The sequence below is a fragment of the Heterocephalus glaber genome, unplaced genomic scaffold, assembly GCF_053883595.1.
Source record: "Heterocephalus glaber isolate CG9 unplaced genomic scaffold, H.glaber_assembly_v1.0 deba00001504, whole genome shotgun sequence".
NCBI classification, from domain to species: Eukaryota; Metazoa; Chordata; class Mammalia; order Rodentia; family Bathyergidae; genus Heterocephalus; species Heterocephalus glaber.
In genome coordinates, this window is record NW_028258324.1 from 4,824,166 (window position 1) to 4,851,092 (window position 26,927).

The 26,927-nt window shown below is 34.4% G+C and overlaps 1 protein-coding gene across 8 annotated transcripts in view; it reads left to right on the top strand.

The window, feature by feature from the left end:
- Dock3 (dedicator of cytokinesis 3) overlaps positions 1–26,927 on the top strand; it is a 633,495-nt gene that overhangs the window by 296,931 nt on the left and 309,637 nt on the right. For 7 of the 8 annotated variants that reach the window (XM_004834160.4, XM_087186904.1, XM_087186907.1 and 4 more), the window contains exon 6: positions 20,601–20,749. The exons of the other annotated variant lie outside the window; for it this stretch is intronic. In XM_004834160.4, the coding sequence (XP_004834217.2) occupies positions 20,601–20,749 (149 nt within the window). The remainder of the gene's footprint in view (positions 1–20,600; positions 20,750–26,927) is intronic. 8 annotated transcript variants of the gene reach the window in all.

The following is a 26,927-nucleotide window of genomic DNA, read 5'->3' on the forward strand; positions in this document are numbered from 1 at the left end:
CAGACTCTTTCATGCATACCATTAAACCTGTATAATAATCTATTGAAAATATGAGTGAATATATTTGTATTGAACAGAAAAGTTAGCTAGTATATATGAAATAAAAATAAGCAAATAGAACACTGTACATATGGAACATGTTAGTAATCATTAGGAAAAAAGATATTTGAATAGTGTTGCACGCCTATAGAAAAAAGTCTGGAAACATACACACATCAAATACTAATTATCGCCTGGGGATTTAGCTCAGTGGTTCCGCTGCCTGCCTCACAAGCACAAGGTCTGGAGTTCGATCCCCAGCCCCCCCGCCAAAATACTAATTATTGGTTACTGTTGAAGTTAGATTGGGAGTAGGAGTACAAGAGGCATACTCTCAAAGTAGAGGACTTTGAATTGAATTCTCCATTATTCAGGTTTTAAAATAAGACAATATTTTTATAATAAAATATAGTAAAGAAATGAAACACTGATGAGAAATACAATAAATACAGTGAACTGTGTCTGTCATCTCAGAAGGAGGCCCCAGAAAGGACTGCCTCCTGACCCCCGCAGACATTGTGCTAATGGATCCTTTAGTGCAGTTCTGGCTGTACCCCAAATGTACTGTCCTACCTCACTACTCTTGGTAGTGGAAAAATAGCTAGCTGGATATCAGAGTTAGTGTTTGGTAATTTTATTTCTAAATAAAATTAGAATTACTTCAACCAATACCAAGAAAAAATTGGATGACAAAAATAATTTAAAAAATAAAACAGATTGGAGAGAACTTTTAAGTTTTTCATTTAAAGACCAATTATACTGTGGTCTTATGTCAATTGTATTGTGATCTAATTTTTAAAAACTAGATGTCAGCACACTATGTTTCACATTTTTTTAAATAAATATTAACACTTTTTTGAATGCCTACTAGATTATAGGCATTATTTTATAAAATCATCAAAATAGCAATGAAAATAGTATTAACTACATTTAACAGATGAAGAAACCTAGATACAAAAATTGACCCGTATCACAAAGGTACTTAGTGGAGAAGATGACTATAGATTGTTCTAGACTTTGTCCCTCAGCTATAGATTTAGATGTGTTCCTATGGATCCTAATTCTAGCTATTAGAATCATTAAGATACTGATGCTCAGGCTTCACAGCCAGTGTTTGAATCATAATCCCTAGAGATGATTCCAGGTTTGTTTAAGAAACAACAGTTTTGATACAGTGAGGATTATTTCTGACTATGGAAGCTGACAGTAATGGTTTACATGTGAAGTAATATAATTGTTGCAGCCAGAGGAGGGGAGCAGTGCATCGAAGGTTAGCCTATTGATACCTAAGTATGAGCACCTGGTATTCCAACGGCTAGTCTCTGAATATTTTCTTACTAGAAACTTATTACATATAGTGGTTGAAATTTAAAATATCAATTTAAAAGTTTTAATGTAGCAATTTTTAAATTTCTTTAGGATCTGGGAAAATGTCCAGATTATAAATAAGCAATATAAATAGTAACATTGTAGTTTCTTTATAAATAAAATATCAATGAAATTTAATATATAAAATTAGCTTAATTTTTTATGTTATAAATAAAAATTTTTCATTCAGATAAGTACTATAGATCCAGCAACTAATCCTGAGGTATTAATTTTTCCCTTTGGACATTGTTTTGGTTAATTGTAAACCTTGAAATAGTCATCTTCAAATCTAGGCTTTAAATGTTAGCATTAATCTGTACTTAAGTAATGTCTTTCTAATTTTTACCAAAAATTTAAGGTCATTTAACTAACAATAAGATTCCTTTAAGAATTAAACATAAAAGTTAAAATTGGATCTTACTATGGTATGGCATTTATTGCTACCAATTAAGCATATATTTCTAAAGAAATTTTCTGCTACAAATCTACAGGTACAATGTCCCTATTGTGTATTTAACAGAAAATGACAATCTTTGCTCAGACTCTGTTAAAATATAAGTACAAATTATATAGTTATTGGTTAACTTACTCTCAGTTTTTTGGCTCAGTCTGAAATTTACAAAAAAAAATTTTAAAAAGTATGTACTCTCTAATGTATCATGTAGCCATTTCAGTAGTGCTCTGTGGTTATTTTCTCTTATAATTTCTTCATTCACTCATGTGGTGAACTTACTAGGCTGCCTATGGATGAAACACAAAGAAGATAGCATCCATGCATCCAATATTTGATTCACTCAAGTACTTATATCAGAGATTTCTTCAAATAAAACCTAATTATTTACCATGCAAGACACATCCTGTGACTTCTAAAATTTGGAGCACTTCAGGATCATTCCTTTGATCTCCCCTTGTGGCTTTCAATACTGTTTTCATGCTGATGACTCAAAAATTTAATCTTCATCTGGGGATATAGCTCAGTGGCATTGTGCCAGCCTGACAAGTGCAAGGTTCTGAGTTTGATCCCCAGTACCAAAAGAATTTTTTTTTAAATCTTCAACGAGAACTTTTTCAGTACTCCAGACTCAGATATCTACTCTCTATATATCTTCACATGAATATCCAATAAAGATCTTAACTCAAAATATATACAACAAATTCTCATACCCAGCCCTCCTCCCTCCTACCACCTCAGTGCTGTGTTAGTAAGTGGCAGTTCTATACTCATAATAGCTCAGGTCCAAAATCATTAGGATCTCTTGACTTTTCCAAACTATATTAGCAAAGGCCGTATTCTTTGTCTTATATTGTCAACTGAACTGTCTCTCCTCCTTTATCTTGGATTCATTTATCATTTTTACAGAGATTTCCTTAAAGACTGGGAGCGAGTAAAACAGCACACAAGAAAATCAGACATTTCTGTCTTTACAGATTGGCTTGTGTTGACTACCGTTTCACTGAACCTAGGCAACCTTGCACTGAGCCTAGGAATCAGTGCAAGGTGAAAACAGGGTCTTCTCTCATATTTTTTCTTAGTATGAATATGGTTTTTTAAATTCCCTGTATACAGCATGTGCTTTTTGAATGTCCTAATTTCCCATAGAATCTCTCCCTAGTTTTACTCCTGGACCTTTATGGTATATTATAGACATTCCTCCTTTAACAACAGAGTTAAGTTCCTGCGACTAGGTAATTAGTTGAATTGGTCGCTAAATGGGGAATCGTATATATTATATACATTACAATATTCAGAGCAGTGAAATGGTCAAAGGAAACTCCAACTTGATGGCTTTGCTTTTATTTGCATAACTTTTACATGAAGTAAAATATGTAAATAAATGTAATGTATAACAGAACATAAAACTACAGTACTGTACTGTACAATTAGCAAAAATTACAGTACTATATAAACAAGTTATGCTATACAAAAAAAGACATTGAGGCTCTATAAACAAAATATACAGAACTGTACCGAGAAAAAGATAAAAGATGTCATAAGTCTGAGGAGTGGGCCATAAATCCAAATAGTGTGCCTCAGTTGTCAATCCAGTCATTAAACACATAGAGTGGTTAAATGAGGGATATCTGTATATGCTTTGACCACATAATCTTTTGTCCCAAGTGTCTGCAGTTTGTAAGTTTTCTTGTAGCATTTTTGAACAGTGCCCACCACTTTTTCAGGCTGTGTCCAAATTAGATAAAACAGATGTGCCTTGCATTAGTCTTTCAGGTAGCCCACACACAAGTTGGAATACCCATATAGTAATTTGTGAATAATCTGTTCTGCTCCTTTCAGAACTGGAGACCAGAGTCTTCTACTAGAAATATAGTCTGCTGCTTCTTTAAGACTACTGCTTGTTGGGGCCAGGGATTTAGCTCAGTGGTTCCGCCGCCTGCTCCTCAAGCACAAGGACCTGAGTTTGATCCCCGGTACCAAAAAATAAAAAATAAAAAAAGACTGCTGCTGCTTTTTGGAATCAGAAAATAACTTTGGCAGCAATGTGTTCAAACCTGCCTTTGAGCTGAAAGGCTGATAATGAGGTAGAGTCAAAACAATTACAACTTCTCCTGCAGTTCTTTATCTTCTACACCTGCATTTCTCTTAATCAAATGCCTAGTGTTTTGTTACTTTCTTTCATACTAATTGTTAGTATATGGTGGTTTATATCTGACTTTCCACTAATTAAGATATTGAATGAATAAACTGCACAAAGATCTGCCCCACCCCCAGGACTGTTCTGTTGATGAGAAGGGGCTAGAACAAGGGCAAATAAAAGCACCATATAACTTACCTACTGTTTTTGCCTTTTTCTTGATCCAGTAATTGTTTGGTATCTGTGTATCTTTGTCTTCTAGAATGCTAATAATGCTGTTTCTTAATAGTTTCCACTTATTTTTCAACATTTCTTTGAGGGAATGAGCATTTGGAGGTTCCTGTACTGCCATTTTCTAATGTCATCCAGTTAATTTCTTTTTATTCTAGCATTTTCCCATCACGTTTCAGTTTTATAAGTGTTATTTGTGGGAGGATGGATTTATTAAGTACTAACTTCTCCCTTTAGGAATTGAAATTTTGATACCATATTCCTTCTGCATATCCCTGAAACCTGGCATCCTTTATCTCTAATGCAGTCAACTTTTCACAAACTGTATTTTTCCTGATAACTAATTTCTAAATCTAGAGACCAACATATTTTTGACTGTCATCTGAGAGATAATTAACATAGTGGGTGAATGAACATTCTTTAGGTAATTTCTCTTATTCAGTTAGACTCATACTTGTTACGGTCATACATATCCTTTGATTTCCTTTTTAACATTTTTTTTTTGGTACTGGGAATCTAACTCAGGTCCTTCCACTTGCGAGGCAGGTGGCAGAACCACTGAGCTAAATCCCCGGCCCTGATTTCCTTTTTTAAAAAGACCTTCTAGAATGTTGGTTTACTTGTTTTTCATTAGTATCCGTGTGTAGTACATGATGTTTATTTTACATTCCTTGTGGGAAATTAGTACATATACATAATACATCTTAATTTTTTCATTCCCTTTCCCTTCCCTCCCTTCCCCCTCTACCCTTCTCTTAATCTGCTCCCCCTCTTGTTGGGTGGGGCATGTTTGCAGTACATAATGTTTACATTTCTTGGGAGGAGTTGGTACATGTACATAAAACATCTTAATTCCTTTTTTCATCCCCTATCCCCCCTCCTCTCCCTCCTCCCTCTATTTCATGATCCTCTTCCCCTTCAAGAAAGGTATATCTCTATTTTCTGTCATCTTTTATTTTGACCTTTATTAATACTTTCAGTTTTTCATATAAGAGAAACCATGTGATATTTAAGCCTGTATGTTTGATTTATTTCACTTAACATTATGGTTTCTAGGTGCATCCATTTTCCTACAAATGACTCATGTTTGTATAGCAGTGTGTGTAAATACCACATTTTCTTTATCCATTCACCTGTTGATGGATGTACAGGCTGCTTCCAAGATTTAGCTGTTATGAATTATGCTGCTATAAACATGTATCACTATAGTGTGATGTCTTTAACTCTTTGGGGAATATACCTATAAGGGGAATAGCTGAGTCAAATGAGAATTTCTAGTTTCAGTTTTTTGAGGAAAAATCCACATTGATTTCCATAGTGGTTGTACTACTGTATACTCCCACCAACAGTGTGTAAGTGTCCCGTTTTCCCTGAAGTCTCTCCAGCATTTATTTGATTTGTTGATGATGGTCATTCTTTCTTGGGTAAGATGGAATCAGTGTTGTTTTAATTTGCATTTTTCTAAGGGCCAGCAGTGTTGAGGATTTCTTCATGTGTTAATTGGCCATTTGTGCTTCTTTTGTAAAGTGTTTGTTCATTTTGCTTGCCCATTTTTTGATTGGATCTTTTATTTTAGGATGTCTAACTCTTTTGAGTTCTTTATTCTAGATCTCAGTCCTCTGAGGAATGGCTAGCAAAAAAATTTTTTTCCTATAGAATGTTATTTTAAAAGTTAATGTGTCTAAAGGACAGAATGCCAAGCTTCTTGCTATACCCTATAGGATCCTGTGCCCTTAGCTCTTTTCCTAACCTGATTTGCTTCTATTTTCCTTAGTTTAGATTTTTTAGAGCCAAAACTAAGTTAAAAATTTTAACAAAGCTACAGCACAACTTCACAGCATTTAAATGATACTCAGTATTATAAGGAATGGGGAGTTTATTTGAAATGTATGGTGGGATGTGCACAGGTTATATGCAAAGACTGCCCTTTTATAGGGACCTGGGCATCTGTGGACTTTCCTATCCAGAGGGCCCTGGCACCAGTTCACCATGGATACTGAGGCATGACTGTATACTCAAAACTCAAAAAGCCTTGTTAGGCAGGACTGTCCTCTCCTTTTAAAACAGATGAAAAAAATTGAGGTTTATGGTCTAGATCAAGTAGTGGACAGGAGAGATTTGATTCTAGATTATAATCATGACTTATTTCTTGACCTGTGCTATTAGAAAACAGTACCCAGGGTGGCTCCTACTCTTAAGGGTCCAGAACTCTCATACACAGCAGTTGTTTTTTAGGTAAATTTTTATTGAGTCTAAAGCCTGTGTGATTATGACAAGAAGGAAGATTTTGTTGTCATTTGAAGGTTAGCAATAAGCTTACAAGGTATGGAATGCTCCAGAGAATAAGGAAGAAAATGACAGTAATAATATATCTTTATTTTTTAGGGCCAATGATATTCTTTGAATGAAAAAGTTTTTTTAAAGTAGTAAATAAAAATACACATTCTCCACAGGTATTTCCAAACATATACCCATCTACTGCCAATATGAAATTTTTTGAAAATAGCTATTTTATATGTATCCCCGACTCTTCATTTGTGAGCCCAGCAGGAATTCCACTGTTCCCTAGTTCTGATGTTTGTTTAATACCCTGTCCTTTTTCTTTCCCTAGCCAAGTCTGAACTGCAAAGGCTGTGCCTGCATTAGGAATGGAGGTGTAATTTATTCTGGCCTCCCACATTTACTCACAGATAGCAATACACGTGATGCTGCTGTTATTACTGCCTTTCTAGTATTTAGATTTTTAAAAGTATTAACTTGAGCAATTACTCTGGGAAATAAGAATTTCCCCAGAGAAATGAATAGTTCAAGAATTAAAATTGTGGGAATACCTACTTAATGCCTTTCTACCTCTTTAATCAGATTAGTTTTATATATGTAAGAGTTCTATTACTTAGGTTGTAGCTGAAGTTCATGTGTGTATGTTCACAGGTTTTATATAAAAATATATGGTGCCTTCAGTTTTAACATTTTCTCATGTTCTCAGACCAAGTACTAAATTCTATATAGAGCAGTTCACTGACCCTGTAAGGATAGGACCAAGTCATCAGCTCTGTTACATTTTTTATTGTTAAACACATCACTCAAGATACATAAAAAAAATTTATTGATAAAAAGTAGAACTGTATTTCAGCAACTTCATTTTGTAGTAGCTTTTCTGTTGTTTCTATGTCATTAAGCCCTTGATTTTTCACATTGAGGGAAAGAAAAAGCTAAGAATGTTACATGAAGCAGTTTTTTCCCAGTCATCATCACATTATCCATCCTTTGCAAAAAAAATATGCAAGGAGCTTCAGCAATAGTCTGCTTCCGACAGAGGTATTCTGTGGACCACTGCACTGAGATGGACTTGGGATTTTTCACCCAACCCCTGTGTTCTGTGGTCTCACTGTAGGAAAGAAAATGCCTTGATTTCAAACAGGACATAAAAATGGGAAGGGTATGAAAAAAGAATTCAGATGTGTTATGTACCAGTTCCCCACATTAAATGTAACCATGATGTACTGCAAATGTACTAAAAAAAAAATGAAAAAAAGGACAACATGAAGACAGGAAAAATAAGGTGGCCTTCCTTTTAACTTGATTTCGAGAGTTATGTTTCATTGCACATATGCTGATGTTTATAGTATCTAATAAACTGGTATATAAAATAAAAAATTTTAACAAAGCATCTCTCTGCATTTTTGTTAGTTTTGATAACTTTTAAGACTAAAATTTTCCCTTCCTACAAAATATACATACAGAAGAGTGTATCAGTATGTACAGTTTACAAAACAGTATATGCAAACAGCTGTGTACCAGTGTTGGTGTGTCACCAAGTTTAAGTAATAGAATAGTCACCCAGTTTAAGTAATAGAAAATTGCCAGTATTGTAGAATTCTTCTGAGTGCCTTTTCTTTATTCTTCTAGTCATTTAATAAATACTATTGAGTAGTCAGAAAAATTGTGTTATGCCTTATACTGTTGTGCAAAAACTGACATAGCCCCAGCCCATATAAATATGTTGGTTTTATTCCTTGAAGACAGCTTACAAATTATGAATGATTTCTCCATCAATTTTTGCTTATTTTAATAGCATAAGATGAATCAGTAATAATGTTAAGCTGCATTACTAATAATCTTAGGTAAAGGAACACAAGATTTTTATTACTTTTCCTTGTCCTTTGACCAGTGATAGACTCATTCAAAGCAATGGTATTTGTATCCATTACATAAGTCATTTCTAAGACTGAACATTTATGAAGAAAAGGAATTGGTTTAGATGACTGAAAAGTGAACACATGAATGTTAAAGACAGGTAATATAAGGGGGAAAGTAGCTTCACATAGATCAATTGAACATTTCTCCTATCAAGTATCACTGAAGAGCTAAAATGGTAGGCCTATATTAACTTATTATTAATTATAAAATCTAGTGTTAACAGGTTTGCATATTAATCACTGTTCTCATAGTTTTTGATAATAGCTTTTATTACAAAGTAGTTATTTTTATTACATTAGTTGTACACATCAATGGGGTTCTTGTGTGTATATACTCCATTTAGTCCCTGTGCCTACTCATATTCTCCTACACATATGTTAGAATAAATGTGGATATTATTCTTATATACTTAATAGAATATAATTTTGGCTAAGTAATTATTCTCAAAAGATTTTATGTACATTTAAATTGGTTTAAAAGTTAGTTGGGCCAGGGATTTAGCTTAGTGGTTCTGCTGCCTGCCTCAGAAGCACAAGGCCCCGAATTCAATCCCTGGTGCCAAAAAAAAAAAAAAAGTTACTGAAATTTATATTTCCCTAAGCAGTATAATATTATGTACATCTTTTTTGTTTTTTAATGTAATACAAGTAGATATTAATAAAGTATAAAAACAGTTTTATAAAAAAATAATTCTTCATAACAAAAATAGAGAATAACAATGATAAATACACTGTATCATGATATTAAAAGAATGTATTTTCAGTTGCTAATCTCTCAGCTCATTTCCTAATAATACTATATGTTTTTGTGCATAAAATGTTTTAATTATTAACAAAGTATCTCATACTCAGTATAATTTTGAACAAATTCTTCCTGTTTCAGAGTATCTGTTATATATTTTGGTCCTTATTTATAGTTTCAGTTTCTCACACCAGAAAGACTATGCAGTATTTGCACATGTGTGTTCGACTTAATTTCACTTAAGGGTACGTTCTCAAGGTGTATCAATTTACCTAGGAATGTCTCAAGCTTATCCTTTATGGCTGAGTAGTGCCCCATTATACTTTCTTTAAAACTACATTTTTTTATCCATTCATTTGTTGATGGGCATTTGGGTTGTTTGCAATATTTAGCTATTACAAACTGTGTCTCTATAAATATGGTGCACATATATCAGTGTGGTATGATGCTTTAAATTCTATTGGGAAGATACCCAGAAGGGGAATACCTGGGTCAAATGGGGCCTCTAATCCCAGTATTTTTTAGGAATCTCCACACTGATTTCCACAGCAATTGCACCAGTCTATACTCCCACCAACAGTGGAGGGTTCCTTTCTCCCCTCACCCCTACCAGCATTTGTTGTTAATTGATTTCTTGATAATAGCCATTCTTTCTGGATTGAGGTGGAATCTCAGTATTGTTTTAATTTACACCTCTCGGATTACCAGTGATATTGAACATTTTTTCATGTATTTATTTGCCATTTCTGCTTCTTCACCTGAGAAGTGTGTATTCATTTCTGAGGCCCGATTTTGGATTGGGTCTTTAAATTTGGGGGCTCAGATTTTTTTCAAATCTTTATATGTTCTAGATATTAGTCCGTTGTCTGAGGAACCACTGGCTAAATTTTTTCCCCACTCTGTTGGTTGTCTATTCACTTTGTTGCGATTTCTTTTGCTGTGCAAAAGCTTTTTAATAAAATGAGATCCCAGTTGTTGATTCTTTGTAGTATTTCCCATTGCCTACACCTATGTCCTCAAGCGTTCTACCTATTCTGTCTTCTAGCGTATTTAGTGTTTCTGTTTTAACATTTAGATTTTTGATCCACTTAGATTTTAATTTGGTGCATGGTGAGAGACATGGGTCTAGTTTTAATCTTCGGCATGTAGAAAGCCAGTTTTTCCTGCCCCATTTATTAAAGAGACTACTTTCTTCCAGTGAATGTGTTTGGCCTGTTTGTCAAAGATAAGGTGGCTGAGTGTGTTGGGGGTTGTTTCTGTATCTTCTAATCTGCTCCATTGATCTTATGCCTGTTTTTTTACCAGTACCATCCTGTTTTTATCACAGTAGTTCTGTGATATAATTTTAAGTCAGGGATTGTGATGCCCTCTGCCTTGCCTTTAGTGGCCAGAATTGTTTTTTGCTATTCTGGGTCTCTTCTAATCCCAGTGAATTTAAGGAATGATTTCTCTAGTTCTCTGAGGTATGTTAATGGTATGTTGATTGGGATTGCATTAAATCTGTATAACAATTTTGGGAGTATGGCTGTCTTCATTATGTTCATTCTTCCTATCCAACAGCAAGGAATATTTTTCCATTTTCTAATATCCATTTCGATCTCCTTTTTCAGAGTACTGTAATTTTCAATGTAAAGATTTTTTACTTCTTTTTTGAGATTGATTCTCAAATATTTCTCTCTCTCTCTTCCTTCCTTTCTTTTTTTCTTTCTCTCTCTCTTTTCTTTTCTTTCTTTTTTTCATACCGGAGATTGAACTCAGGACCTTGCACCCATGAGGCAGACACAGTGCCACTGAGCTAAATCCCCACCCCAGTATTTCATTTTTTTTATGCTATCGTGAAAGGTGTTGTTTCCCTAATTTCTCTTTCAGTGAGTTAGGTATTGATTTTTGATAGTTCATTTTGTATCCAGCTATGCTACTGAGTTTGGTTATTAAATCTAGAAGTCTTTTGGTGGAGATTTTTGGGTCTTCTACGTAGAGTATCATGTCATCCACAAAAAATTATAATTTAACTTCTTCCTTTTCCTGTCCTTATTCCTTTTATTTCTTTCTCCTGTCTAATTACTCTGGCTAATGTTTCCAGAACTTTATTGAATAGGAGTTGTGATAGTGGACATCCTTATCCTGTTCCTGATTTTAGAGTGAAAGCTTTCAGTTTTTGACCATTTAGTGTGATGTTGGCTGTTGGTTTATCATAGATGCCTTTTATCAGATTGAGATAATGTCTATCCGTTGTAATTTTCTGTGAGTTTTTTTTTTCATGAATAGGTGTTGAACTTTGTCAAATGCTTTTTCTGCATCTATTGAGATGATAATATTTTTTTTGTTGTTGACTCTGTTGATATGATTTATTGATTTGCATATGTTGAATTATCCCTGCATCCCTGGGATGAATCCTGCTTGGTCATGGTGTATAATCTTCTTGATGATTTGTTGTATTCTGTTTCCCATTATCTTACTGAGGATTTTTGCACCTATGTTCATTAGGGAGATTGGCCTATAGTACATTATTTTGTGGAGTAGTGGCATTATTCCTTCTCTGAATTTCTCATAGAATTCAGTAATGAATCCATCAGGGCCTGGGCTTTTCATTGTTGGTAAGTTTTCAATTACATTTTCAATTTCATTGACTGAAATTGGTTTATTTAGAATTTTTATATCTTCTTGATTCAGCTTTGGTAATTCCTATGTATGTAGAAATCTGTCCATTTCTTCTGTGTTTTCCATCTTATTAGAGTACAAGTTCTTGACGTAGCTATTGATGATCTTTTGGATTTCTGCACGGTCCATTGTGATTTCACTCTTTCATTCCTAATTGCATGAATTTGAATCTTTTCTTTTTTTGATAAGGTTGGCTAAGGGTTTATCAATTTTATTTAATCTTTTAAAGAACCAACTGTTCGATTCATTGATTCTTGGTGTTGTTTTCTTAGTCTTGATTGCATTAATTTCTGCTCTGATACTTGCAATTTCCTTCCTTGTATGAGCTTTTCAGCTTGATTTGTTCTTATTTTTCTAGACATTTGCAGTTCAACATTAGGTTGTTTATTTGAGCTCATTCTGTTTTCCTGATGTGAGAATTTACTGCTGTGAATTTCACTCTTAGGACCACTTTCATTTTGTCTCATAAGTTCTGATATGTCATATTGGCATTATCATTTATTTGTATATACTGTTTAATTTCTTTAATTTTATCTATGACCTATTGGTTGTTCAGGAGGATTTTTTTTTAATTTCCATGCATTTGTAGAGTTTTTGTTGTTTCTTTTGTCATTGATTTTCATTTTCATTGCACATGGCCTGATAATATTCATGGGATAATTTCAAATCCTTTGCATTTAGTTAAGCGTGTTCTTCTATGAACATATATGTATTCTATATTGGAGAACATTCCATGTGCAGCTGAGAAGAATTGTATTCTGATGTGGGATGGAATAGTCTGTAGACATCCACTAAGTCCATTTGTTCCCAGGTTTGGTTCAGTTCTGATATTTCTTTATTGATTTTTTTTTTGTCTAGTTCATCTGTCTATTTGTGACAGTGTGATCTGTCTATTTGGACCTCTATTGAGGTCCCCCACTACAACTGTATTAGTGCTTATTTGATTTTTCATGTCCATTAATATTTGTTTTACATAATTATTTGTACTGGTATTTGGTACATATATATTTATGATTGTTGTATCTTCTCAGATTGTTCTCTTAACAAGGATTTAGTGATCTTCTTTGTCTCTTTTAACCAATCTTGGCTTAAAATCCATTTTGTATGCCAATAGAATAGCTACCCCTGCTTTTTGCTGGATTCCTGTCACATGGAATATTGTTTCCCATCCTTTGACTTTCAGTCTATGAATTTCTTTTTGAGTTAAATGTGTTTCTTGTATGTAACATATTGTTGGATCTTATTTCTTGATCCATTCTGCGACTCTGTTTCTTTTGATTGGTGAGTTGAGACCATTTACATTGATGTTATAACAAATGTATTGGCTTGTTCTTCTCATATTATTTTCCTGTTGTTGGTTCCTTTTCTTTCCCCTTTGTTTAATTGCCTGGTGGCTTCTTTCTATTGGTGTTCTTGGAATTGTGGTCTTTACTATCTTTTTCTAAAATATCCTGCAGGGCATTTTATAGAGCTGGTTTCATGGTCATGAATTTCTTAAGTTGTTCTTTGTCATGGAAGTATCTTATTTCTCCATTGAATTTGAAAGATAGTCTTGCAGGATATATCAGTCTGGGTTGGAGGCTGTTTTCTTTCAGATCCTGGATTACTTCACTCCAAGGTCTCCTTGATGAGCTCTCCTTTATGGGTGATTTGTTTCTTTTCTCTAACAGCTTTTAATACTGAGTTCTTGTGCTAAATTTGTGAGATTTTGATAATTACATGCCTTGGTGTGGATTTATTTTGGTCATGACTAATTGTAGTTGTATATGCCTTACTTATTTGTGTGTCAAATTCTTTGTCCATATTTGGGAATTTTTCTGCTATTACTTTTTTGACCAGGCTTTTTATGACATTTGCACTATGTAAAAGCTTTCTCATTGATTCTGATCAATCTTATATTATTTTTCTTTAGATCATCTTGCAACTCTTTGCTTGATTTTTCATGGCCCCTTGCCGTTTTTAAGATATCTTTCTTTTCATGGTTGTTAACTGCAATCCTGTCTTCTTGATCAGAAATTCTGTCTTTGCTTTCATTCAATCTATTGCATATACTTTCAATGGAATTTTAAAACTCCTGTACGTCTGTTTGAAACTATTTCATGGATTCCATTTCTTTCCATGTTTGGCATTCATGATTTCATCATTTTCCTATGCTCCTTTTTAAAAAAATCTGTTTCTACTCTAGATTCATTGAGTATGTCTTTCAGTTTGATCATCATTTCTTTTCCTACCTGAGTGATAAGTTTTTGCATAACCTCATGCAACTGGTTTTTTACTTCTGCTATTATCATTTTAGAAAATTTAGGTGAATGACTTCAAATTTCTTCTGTCTTTTCCCCTGGAGTTGTCCTAGATGGGCTGGAGGTCTGGGATTGCATTTTGCTTCTGCATCTTATCATTTTCTTTCACTTTCTTTCTTTCTTTCTTTCTTTCTTTCTTTCTTTCTTTCTTTCTTTTTTTTGGTGTTATTTTGTTTTCTGTGTTGATGCTTGTAAATTTCTTAGGGCAGATCACTTTATCACTAGTATTGAGGTTTCCCTAGGAAATGTCTATTCCTCAGAGATGTCTTCTGGGCATATGTGGTTCTTGGTCCTTGTGTCTGTCCCAAGATCCTGTCTTCCCAGTTTATTAAGGATCAGAAGTTCCTGTTTATTTGGCTCAGCCCTCAGTCCTTTGGTACTGTGCTATGGTGATGGTTATGGCCCCATACAATCACAGTGTTATCATATAAGGGAGAATAACTAGTTCTAACAGGTAGAAATCCTGGCTAAAGTAGTACAGTTAGCAATATCAATAGCATCAAGCACATCCTAGAAACTAACAAGTTATGACAACTATTAATTTGGTACCTTTAATATGAGCAAGATCTACAGTTATGTGACACAATCCAACATAACCCAGGAACTTGTATGCAATGAGTTTCCCTTCAGTGGAGTGATTTTATCCCCTGGGGTGGGATTGAAGAGGGATATGGGGCAAAATAGATAAATGAAGGGAAATGTAGTAGAGGCAAGGGTGGAGGACAATGGATGGTCATCCAAGCTTTGGGAATTTGGAGAAGATGGCAGGAGAGAAAGCATGAAGAATAAAGCAAAAGAATATCCCAGTGAAGCAAAACCATGAGAATTTTCACTCACATGAAAATATAAACTCAAGAGAGATAGTTGAGAGAAAAAAAGATGAGTAAACAAGATAAAAATAAAGGTAAATACCGAAATGACAAAGAAAAGAAATACAACCAGACAAAAAAAGGAAACAAAACCAAGAAAAAAAAGAAAGAAAGAAATTCCTCTGGAGCCCACAGTTCTGTGGTGTCCAAGGCAGGTAGTGTCCAAAACTGTGCTGTGTACCCCCGCCAAGTCTGCAGTAGGATTAGTGCTGGATACAGAGTTGATCTTGTGGGAGCTGAGACATGTCTTCACCCAGCAGCTTTTTGGATGTCTCATATGCGTGCATATATATATACACATACATATAAATATACACATATGTAATACATACTACCCTAGCTTTATTTGGGCTGCTATAAGAGAATACTATAAACTAGGCAGTTTATAATAACAAATTTATTTCTCGCATTTCTTGAGGCTAGGATGTCTAAGATCAAGATATAGCAGGTTCAGGATCTTGTAAGTGTGTACTTCCTCATAGTTGGCACTTTCTCACTATATATTCACATAGTAGAATGGGTAAACAAACTCCATTAGGCCTACTTTATAAGGACAATAATCTCATTCTTGAGGGCTCTGTTTTTATGATCTAATCATCTTCCAAAAGATAACACCTCCAAATACCGTTGTCCTAGGGGTTAGGATTTCAGTATATGAATTTTAGAGAGAGACAAACATTTGGACCATAGCATGCAGATATGTTATACTTCATTGTACTTGGCTAGAAGAAAATCCTCAGTTTTGTTGACTTTCACAAATATCTAAACTGCCTCGCAATTGAACTACTTTTCTTCTGTCAATTCAAGTTACTATTCCTTAAGAAACCATTTTACATCTTTTCCTTTATTCTCAAACACCCACTTCTACTGTTTATTTTCAGCCAATGATCTTGAGTTTTATTGAGAAAAAAGAAATCGAAGGAAAATTTTAGTCTTTTCACCAAAGCTCCCATACCCTATGTCATTACCCATATTATTTGCCTTTCTTCTCCATAACAAAAGTTGCCCCTCTCTATCCATGGAGTCAATGAAATATGGTACAAAAATATTTGGAGGGGGGAACTGCATCTGTACTGAACATGTGCATACTTTATTCCTTATTATTCCCTAAAGAATGAAGTATAAGGGCCAGGGATTTAGCTCAGTGGTTCTGCTACATGCCTCGAAAATGCAAGGTCCTGAGTTCAATCCCCAGTAGAAGACGAAGAAGAAGGAGGAGGGGGAGGGGGAGGGGGGAGGGGGGAGGGGGAGGGGGAGGGGAAGAGGAGGAGGGGGGAACTATTTACATAGCATTTATATTGTATTAGGTATTACTGTAGGTAATCTTGAGGTGGTTTAAAATGTATGGAAGATGGGGCTGAAGGTGTAGCTTTGTGGTAGAGTGCTTGCATAGAGTGTGCAAGACCCTATGTTCAATCCCCAGAATCACCAAAAATAAGTAAGTAAATAGATAAATAGTATCTAGGAGAATATATGTAGATTATATGCAAATATTTTGCTATTTTATGTAACATATTTGAGCACTCTTGGATTCTAGTATCTGTAGCATGTCCTGGAACAAATCTGAGGGACAAATATGTATGTAAGCCAAACAATCCCCTTTTGTCCTGGAATCCATCTTTTCTTGGCTACTCAAAAATTAACACCTGTGTCTTGAAATGTTCCCTCTTTACTATATCATTCACTTCAACATACAAATAAATAGCCTGAATTTTGTCCCATTTTAAGAAATACCCTCACTTGACCATACAACCCAGTCTGCTTTCAATTATTGCAAATTCTTCACAAGAGTTGTCTATACTCTTTTTCCACTTCCTTCTCTCACATTGTCTACTGAGCTCCATCCATTTTATTCCAACTACTCTTACAGAGATTAGTAATGGCCTCCCTAATGCTAATCTCTTGACCAGTTCTCATGCCACATTGACTTAACCTGCATTTGACAGTGCATTTGATAAAATTCTCCTTAAAAATGAGTTTTCACTTGGCTTCCATGACACCTTGCTCCCTTGCTTTTCCTCTCATCTCATTGCATAATCCTTCCTACTTTTCTCTGTTAGACACTTCCTAATTTTCCTGACCTAAATGTTGGAACCCTGTGTCAGATATAGCTCACTCAAAATTGAATGCTTTCAAGTCTTAAGTCTTCGGTGACTTTCCATCTTGCTTAGAATAAAAGCCAAATCCTTAACATGCTTTTCAAAGTCCCTGCCTGATCTGGCCTCTGACACTTCTCTGCATTATCACCACTCGCCACCTTATTTACCTTTGTTCCAGTTATACTGACCTCACTGTTCTTCCTGGGCATGTCAAGTACACTGACACATCAAAGCGTTCAGACTTATTTCTTTTTTCTTTTTCTTTCTTCTTTTTTTTTATTAAATTCTTTTATTGGTACATTGTAGGTATACAACACAATTACATTTCTCATTGGGAATTGTACCTTTACATAATGCATCTTGGTTCTTATTTTTTCCCCATTCCTAACCCTCCCTTCATGCCCTCCACCCTTCCCTATTTACAAAGACTTTATTTCCATTTTTTCCATTTCTCAGCATTTTTCCTTTCCCTTCTTTCCTTTCCCCTGCCCCTCCCACTACCCCTACTCCTTTGGACCTTTTCTTCCTATTTTGCATTATCGATTATTCATTCTAATCAATGGTACATTTTAGGTATACAATATAATGCCATTCATCATTGGAAATTTGCACCTTTACATAGTCTCTCTTGGTTCTTATTTTTCACCCTTGCCCAGCCCTCCCTTCAAACCCTCCATTCCTCTCTATTTACAAAGATTTTGTTCCTATTTTTCCATTTTCTCATATTAATCCCATTCCCTTCTATCCTTTCCCCTAGCCCTCCCACTTCCTTCCCCTTTGCCACTTTTCTTCCTATTTCACATTACCTGTTATACATTTAGTCCTTATTTACACTTTCAGTTTCTCATACCAGAGGAACTATTTGGTATTTATTCATGTGTGTCCTATTTATTTCACTTAAGAGTATCACCTCAATGTGCATCCACTTAGCTATAAATGTCTCTGATTTCTCATTTTTTATGGCTGAGTAGTACTCCATTTTATTAAAAAACCACATTTTCTTTATCCAGTCTCCAATTGATGGGCATTTGGGCGGTTTCCAAGTTTTAGCTATTACAAACTGTGCTGCTCTGAACATGGGCACACATATATCACTGTGGTATGATTCTTTTAATTCTTTGGGGAAGATATCCAGCAGTGGAATAGCGGGGTCAAATGGGACTTACAGTCCTCGTTCTTTGAGGTATCTCCATACTGATTTCCACAGTGGTTGCACCAGTCTACACTCCCACCAGCAGTGGAGCAGGGTTCCTCTTTCCCCACAGCCCCACCAGCATTTGTTATTGGTTGATTTCATGATAGCAGCCATTCTTTCTGGAGTGAAGTGGAATCTCAGCATTGTTTTCATTTGCATCTCTCGAATGACCAGTGATGTTGAACATTTTTTCTTGTATTTATTTGCTATTTCTACTTCTTTGTCTGAGAAATTTCTGTTCATTTCAGCTGCCCATTTTTGGATTGGGTCTTTAAATTTGGGAGGTCTGATCTTTTTAAGTTCTTTATAGATTTGAGATAGTAGACTTTTGTCTGAGGAAGAGCAGGTGAAGATTTTTTCCCACATTGTGGGTTGTCAGACTTACTTCTTAACAAGTGCAAAACTTCCCCAGTTTTCTTTTCTCTTACCTCACTTGAATTCAGGTTATTACTCAAAATTCAGCTACCAGATAAGTCTTTCCTGGACTCCTGTACCTGAACCCTTAACCCCAAGTAGCCACCTTTGGCCACTCACTGTCCCTACTCTGCTTTAGTTTTCTTTTTAAAAATTATCACCAGCATTAGTTACTTTTTTGTATATTGTACTTTTCTGTTCTCCAAAAAGTGCCATGAGAACAGGGACTTTTGATCACAACAAAATGATAGCACTCAGAAGTTGCTCCATAAACATTTGTTAATTGGTTGAACAGATGAATGCTTGTATTGATTGTTGTATATGATTTGATAAGAAAATAGTAATTCTAACTTTCTATTATAAACTTTGGCTCTGTTGTATAAAGAAGAAATGTATATGGTAGAGGACATACCACAATGAATTTATTTCTTACCTTCCAGATTCCAGTTTGCACTGTGATGCATTTCCATAGAGATTTCTGCTTTTTGAGCTGGCAGAGATTTGTGGATTTTGTCTTTTTGCCAGGATTGTGTACTATTAAGGCTCTTATCTTTTCTTTAACTATTGATTAAATAAAGAAAATATAACAAATTATTTGATAAAATTAGGCTACAGGATTCCCAAGGACTTTTAGTTTTTATTTTTTCTGTAATTTGGACCTTTAGAAGTCTAATGCTCCAGCCAGGCATGGTGGCACACACCTTTAAGTCTCAGTACTCAGGCGGCTGAGGCAGGAGGATTGCTGCAAGTTCAAGGCCAGCTTGGGTTACATAATGAGTTCAAGGCCAGCCTGAACAACTTAGTGAGACCCTGTCTAAAAAAAGTCTACTGCTCCATTAGTATGATGTTCTGAACATTTTAATTATAAGATCACTGCCATCTAAAAGCACTCATTGATTACTGTGGTATAATTTTCTTTATACTTAATTTATTTATAGTCACCTAAATCAAGCTTATTTTGGCAAATAAGCTTTTAAAGCATAAATCTTACATATGTATTTTACTAACAGTGTGGTTCATGATTGACTTTAAAAGCATTTTTATAAGTTAGTTACATTCTAAGAATTTTAATTATTCAAAATTATACTTGTCTCTAACAGAAGCAAAACCCTAGAAATTCTGAAGTCAAGATTTCACTTGACTTTAGGACTTCAGCTTTTAAATCTCTGTGCTTAAGTACATCTTTTGTCCTGAAGAATTTGCTCTCATGTCACTTACATTTTTTAACCTATAAGGTATACCATAATGTCCACAATTAATTTTACCATGTTTGTATTTAACTCTTGCAAAGGAGACCCTTTTTATTAATCTGAAAAGACTAGAAATCTATGGCTCTAAGGGCACACTGTTTAGAAAAGCTAATTAGCAAGCTAGATGAGGCATAGAAACCATGAAATGAATATCACTTCAAAGAGGTTGGCTTTATATTGAAGTGTTAGGTGCTTTAAAATAGGGCAAATGATTCTCCCTCTTTCTCTTTCAATTTCAGTTTCCCTCCCAGAGAAATCAGATATGTTGCTGGATGGTTGACACCTTTGCTGTTCAATACATTATAACTTCTATCAGAGCAAATAGCTTTGGGCTCTTGTATACACATTACTGTTCTGATTACGCTTACTTAGTAGCTTTGATTCACTAGAACGTGAGTGGTCCAAGATGGAGTAGAAGTGGTATTTTTGCATGATCCACATCAACTGTATTACTTTGTTAGCTGTTACTGTGTCCAGATAGCAGGAGCTAAAGATTAAGATTTTAAAATTAGCTCCTCTTTACATTGCCTTTATGGTTCAGAGAAATGATCACTTTCCATAGTTTAACTATTTCTTTTTCTCTTTTCATTCCCTTTCCATACCCCTTTTATATTTCACCCAACACCAAAAATGCCCTTTTAGAAACACAAAGTAGATCTTTTCTACAAACTACGCCATGTGATGAATGAACTTATTGACCTGCGAAGGCAGCTACTGTCTGGTCACCTGACTCAGGATCAGGTACGGGAGGTTAAGCGGCATATCACCGTGCGCTTGGACTGGGGTAATGAGTAAGTATGAATGTTATTTGGGCATCTTTTAGTGTCACGTATGATAACTCAGACCTCATGGAAATTGAATTTGATCAAAACTTCACTTTATTGAAAGATAATATATTAATTCTTCACAAAGTTCATCATTTTTGCTAGGTGAGTTGTATCTTCTAATTAGTAAAGAACACTTATTGGTCCTAGTCTGAACTCTCTCAGCCTATTTTCTTTTCTCGAAACAATTAAAGAATTGGGCTACATTATCCTCTGAGGTTTCTTCCAGTTCAAATTCCTGGATTCTAGACCTCATTAGTCAGACTACACTTTTGTAAATTTTTGGTGCTCTTCTAAAACATAAACTCAGTGCTGTTTACATTTTATAACCATGTAGTGATTCTGAACAAGCATAACTTACAAATGAGAATTTTCTATAATTCTGCTTCAGAATATTCTTAACAACCTCATCTCAAAACAGAAAATAAAGAGAGTTCTGGGGATGTAGTTGAATACAAAGGCCCTGGGTTCAATCTCAGGAACTGTCTTAAAATAACAACAACCAGACAACCCACCAAAAACCCCCCAAAGAATCCTGTGGATCTGATGATTTTTTATTTCATCCTAGATTTAATAATTGATGTAAATTTTAGGTCCTTTTGTCTCATTCTCTTCAAATCAGGTCGATTGAACTTTGAAGTAACCAGGTTGCTTCCTACTTATATACTACAAGATATATACATATACCTGAAGTATATTTAAGTATGTGTCTTAAGCTCTTTTTCCTCTCAAGACATCATTGAAATGATAGAGAATAAAAAGGAATGAGAAGGGGCCCAGTAGTAAATGAGATGTATGAACCCATTTCTGGAAGCTGGAAAGTAGATAGAACATAGTGGAGTGAAGGGAGGGTTACAAATGGACCTTGGAGATTAAAAAGGGATTGACCTAAAAGTGTGTATGAGGAATAATATACCCAGTGACAGAATGAATGAACAGGTATTTCCCTTCATAAAACAAATTAAAAAATCAACAGTCTGGAGGAAAAACTGGGCATCAAGAAATTGAACTGGAACTTTGTTGCAAAGCTCCGTGTTCTGACATTTAAGTTTCAAAGTATAACGACCACATTCCTCCCAAGCTTGCCAGTCATCCCCTCACCTACAAAAACTCCCTACATTTCTTTTAATGTATATTAGATCTGACTGAACAATCACATAGCATAAATATTTGAAGAAATTCTTTAGCAAAGAATTAAACCAGGAAGAATTACATATCTACTCCCCAAGGAAATAACCTGTCCCAAGAGAAAATAGGGATTTGTAGAGAACTTTGAAAACAAGACAAAACCTTGTAATATCCTCAAATAGACTCAAGAAGACCCACTATGTAAAATAAGATTTTATGAGAAAGGAATGGAGTGACTTCAAAATAAAAATTCACAATGAGAAAATAAATGTTTTTGTAATCTTGAAAATAAAAGATTGAAAATAATTGAAAGAACCTTAACACAGAGACTTTGTGGGGGGGTTCAACATCAGAAATTATAATTTTAGAAACAGAACAAAGGGGATATATGGGAAATTCTGATAAAACAAAGATAATTTCCTCAGACTGAAAAACAAGAGCCTATAATGAGGTACATTGAGATATTTTAGTATTCCAGGGATAAAGAGACACTCTTTAAAGATTTTAAGACAGAAAAGTAGATTTTCCTATAAAATAAAAAAATTACAGTGGCCTCAAAAGCTGGGTATAGGAGGTGCACATTTGTAATCCCAGCACTCAGGTGGCTGAGGCAGAAGAATCCCCATGAATTGGAGGCCAGCCAGAACTACATGGCAAGACCGTCTCAAAAAAAGAAAGTGTTATTATTAACACTGAATTTAGAAGATAATAAGTATTTTTAGAGTTCTGTAGGGAAATGATTTATCACCCAGAGTTTATAAACTGATTAAGTTTGAGTACCAAATAAAATCATTTGAGGGATTCAAGGTTATGCCAATTCTCATGGTCCTTTTTTGTAGAAGGGACATGAGAAGTGCTCCTGCAAAGTAAAAAAGTAAAACATAAAATTTAAAACATGGAGTCTTAATAAATGTGAATGAACCCAATACTTCTGGTACTGGTCATTAGTAGAAAAGAGAAACGTAAATACTAAATTGGTTATTTGTAACATTTTTGAAGTTATAATATCCTATACTTGTTTTGTATAGTTGTATCTTCTCTTGACTACTAACAGGGTTGTGGTACACAATACAGACTATTTGTAGAATAGGACATGAATTCAGGTGTACATAGATCAGTTTGACTTTGGGAAATAAAAAAAATTAAGTAAGGTGTAACATGTTAGCTTACAGCTACTGATTCTAACTCTTCAGCCCTAAACACTGTGTTATAAAGTGATATCACTGGATTTATTTATTTATTTATTTATTTTCTTTTGGTACCAGGGATCGAACTCCGGACCATGCGTTTGTGAGGTGGGCGGCAGAACCACTGAGCTAAATCCCCGGCCCTCACTGATTTATTTTGAAAATCAGTAGTCATAATAATTGCAAACATAAAATAACTTCTGTACCAAATTGTTACACTAGAACTGATAATTGTTGTGTAATTTATCATGTTATATTTTAACTGCAACTATAAATACTAGTAAATAAAGAAGATAGTTATTTTAGAAATATCAGTACTTTTCTATTATGAAGCTTGGAAAACAAACCAGTCAGGTTTCACAATCTTAAAGATGATAACTTAAAGACGATAGCTTAAAAACAAGTTAAAATTATTCTTTAAAAAAGTTAGGAACATTATAAATACCTCTCAGTAAATTCAGAGCTACTCCACCACCATTAATAACTTTTCGGTGAAGTCTGTGTTTGTTGTAGGGGATATTTATATATCCATTTTAATAAAAATTAGAAACTAAAGTTCCATTCCCCTCCTCTACTTTTCCTTTTCATCCTCTCCTCTGTCCCTCCTTTTCCCCTTTCCCTACTCCATCTCCTTCCATATTCACTCTTTTCTTATTCTTTGTATTCTTCTTTTCTTCCTTTCCCCCCATTTTCTCTTTCCCTACACAGTAGAAAATATAGTCATTCAAAACCTAAAAGAGAACTTTGTAGGTCTATCACTATTAAAAGAAAAAGACATCTTGCCTCAAAACTGTTAGGACTACTCTGATTATTGCTTGAACTTATTCTTTTACATTTTCCTTTCCTGTGTATTTTGAAAGAAGAGATGGTTTACTGTGAAGATGAACTCATTTCATACCATTAGGTTATGTAATGTGCTAAGAGACAGTTTCACACAAAAGCTGAGCACTAATAACCATATCCATTGTTCCAGTTTTATGTCCCAATAGTTCTACACTTTTTGTTCCAGCAGACTTTTATAAATTCCATAAAATATTGAAGCTTAACACACATTGACATGTGGTAGATGTACAGTGTGTGCTTGAATACATTTTAGTGTCTTATTTGATGTAAATATAGAGTGGACCCTTGACTTATGAACTTAATTTGTTTGTGAGGGTTGGTTGTAACTCATGTTGGTCAGTTGAAGGCTCAGGCTCCTCTACACAGCCTTCAAAGTCTCTCTCCTATATACAGGCAAATCCCAGGGTCCCCAGAGAGACATTGGCCTGGGATTTTCCAATCCCACACAATGTTATAATGTTCCTTCCAGAACCCGTTAAGGATCTGATCTGTATTTGAGGCCACCTGGAAACACAAACAGCCAGTATTTGGGACTTTGTTCATAAGTTAAAACTAAAATTCCAGTTGTAACCCAAGTTGTTTGTATGTCAAGCTGATTGTAACTTGAGGGTCCACTGTACATAAATGATTTTAAATTTTTTTGCCTTTTATATAAATTCTTACATATATATTAGACCCCTGCATTTTCAGAATCTATTTCAGAAACTGTTAATAATGGCTATCAATAGTATATTCAGTGTATATATTTACATTAATGTGGCAAGTACATGGTCTCACTTATATGTACCATTATAATGAAATACTACTTTATCCTTCCAAGATAATAGCTATATTTTACCTAGTGAGGAAACCAAGGCTGAGAAGCACTTCTTCCGATGTTATATAGTACAGTAAGTGGTAGACCTGGCCTATATACCTAGAACTGATCCCAATTGCCACATACAGTACTTTTACAGGACCTTGTTTGTGTGAGTCTTAAAACCGGGCAACTTGTTGTCAGTATTGGTAGTCTATATGCTATTTGATCTTTGTTTTATTCTCCAGTGTGAGAATTGCATACTGTATAATAAATATCTAATTTCCTATTCAGTTAGAATGTCTGAAGATAACCAAATTGGTTCTGTAATCATTTTTTAGATTTTAAATTAAATGCAGAGCTTTCCACCTCTGTGTAGCAACCCTTTTTATTTTGTATTCTCAGATTAGGAATTATTTATTTGGCTAACATTTGAAGATTTAGACATTGAATTTATATAACATACTTATTGGCACATTGCTTATGTGTAGATTCGCTCTGTAAGTAAAAATTGTTAAAATTATATTAGGTAAAAACTAGGACTTATAATATTGTGTTCTTGTATTTTTAGGAACTACATACAGAAATGGTGTAAGACAAATTTGTGTTCAAATTAACTAGCCATTACCTCTGCTAAAGTGTCCCATATAGAGAATAAGTCAGTTAATTATGTTCATTCCCAATTGATTTTAAAATAATTTATCTAGGGCCAGTGATTTAGCTCAGTAGTCCCGCTGCCTGCCTCGCAAGACAGGGTTCTGAGTTCGATCCCCAGTACCAAAAAAAAATTATCTAGCAAGTAATTTTTATTAATGTAATATTAATACCTTTCATAAAGATATTAAGTTTCTTCTTAGTCTCTACTTTCATCACTAAGTAAACATAGCATAGCTAAGTTAAAATTGCAGTAACCTAGGATTGACATAACTCATTTGATCTCTGCCTTGGAAAAATACCAAAAAGAAATATTTTATTCTTAGAATAATATGTAGAATTTGTCTTCTTTTGATAGAAATCTTTATATGCTTTTATTGATTTTAAGTGTTTTCATACATTATATCTCAAGTAAAATAATGTCTTCTTAAGTACATGGTGTGATTAAAAATATGGTTAATAATGTGATCAATGTTTAAAATTTTTACAGAATTTATTACAGTGGGTGATGCATTGCCATTGATTTCCTCATAATATTTCCCTCTACTCCAAACATACTTATCCCATCATTCTTGCCATTTCTGAAGCAGTCTGAAAGTCCTTTTTCATGAATGTGTTTAGTTGGACTTTTGTGAGTGCCCTATGTCCAGAATTGATTCAAAACATTTACCTTTTGTGGTCATCTTGTCTTTGGGAAAAAGAAGTCACACCAGCTGGTGAATAAGGTGGATAAAGACACATTGTAATGTTTTTAAGTGAGCCTGCTTTTCTTTGGATGGCAGACACTCCACAGCAGCATTCACTGTACATCTGATCATACCTCTTAAGAGAGAGAACTGCTTCAGAGGGTGGCAACAGCAATAGAATAAGTATGTTCAAAGAAAGGGGAAGTGTTTTGAGGGGAATTGATGGAAATGTCTTTCACTGGAAAGAAAATTTTAAATTTAAACATTCACTGTATATTTTGATCACACCTCATATTTTATAATTTCAGACTACTTATGCCATGCTTGGGATATTGTTTGAAAAAAAAATAAACAACATATTTTACATTTGTGCACCTCATCTTCACCTGTAAATAAATCTGTGAATGATTTCATAAAGAATAAATAAACCTATTTCTTTTATACACATACCCAGAGACATGCTTGTGGTAAAGTGAGTCAATAATGTTTGAAGGATAATAGTTGTCAACAACTCATTTCCTTATGGTCCATATTGAAATAAACATTTTTATATATGATTAATTCTGTAAACAGATGCATGTTCAAAAGATCATGATGGTCTTATAATCTTAATCTATTTTAGATATTTTAATTTTTTCCCTGAGAACACATTTAGTATGGTGTAGAAAAATACTTCATGACCTTTTCATATAAGGTTATAGAACTTTTCATGCATAAACATGAAATTTGTTGCAGAAAATTCTTTAAACCAAGTATTTTAATCTAGGACTTCAATTTACTCTATTCATTGAATATATATATACTTCTTTTTGTTGTTGTTGTTACTGAGGATTGAACTTGGGACCTTGCGA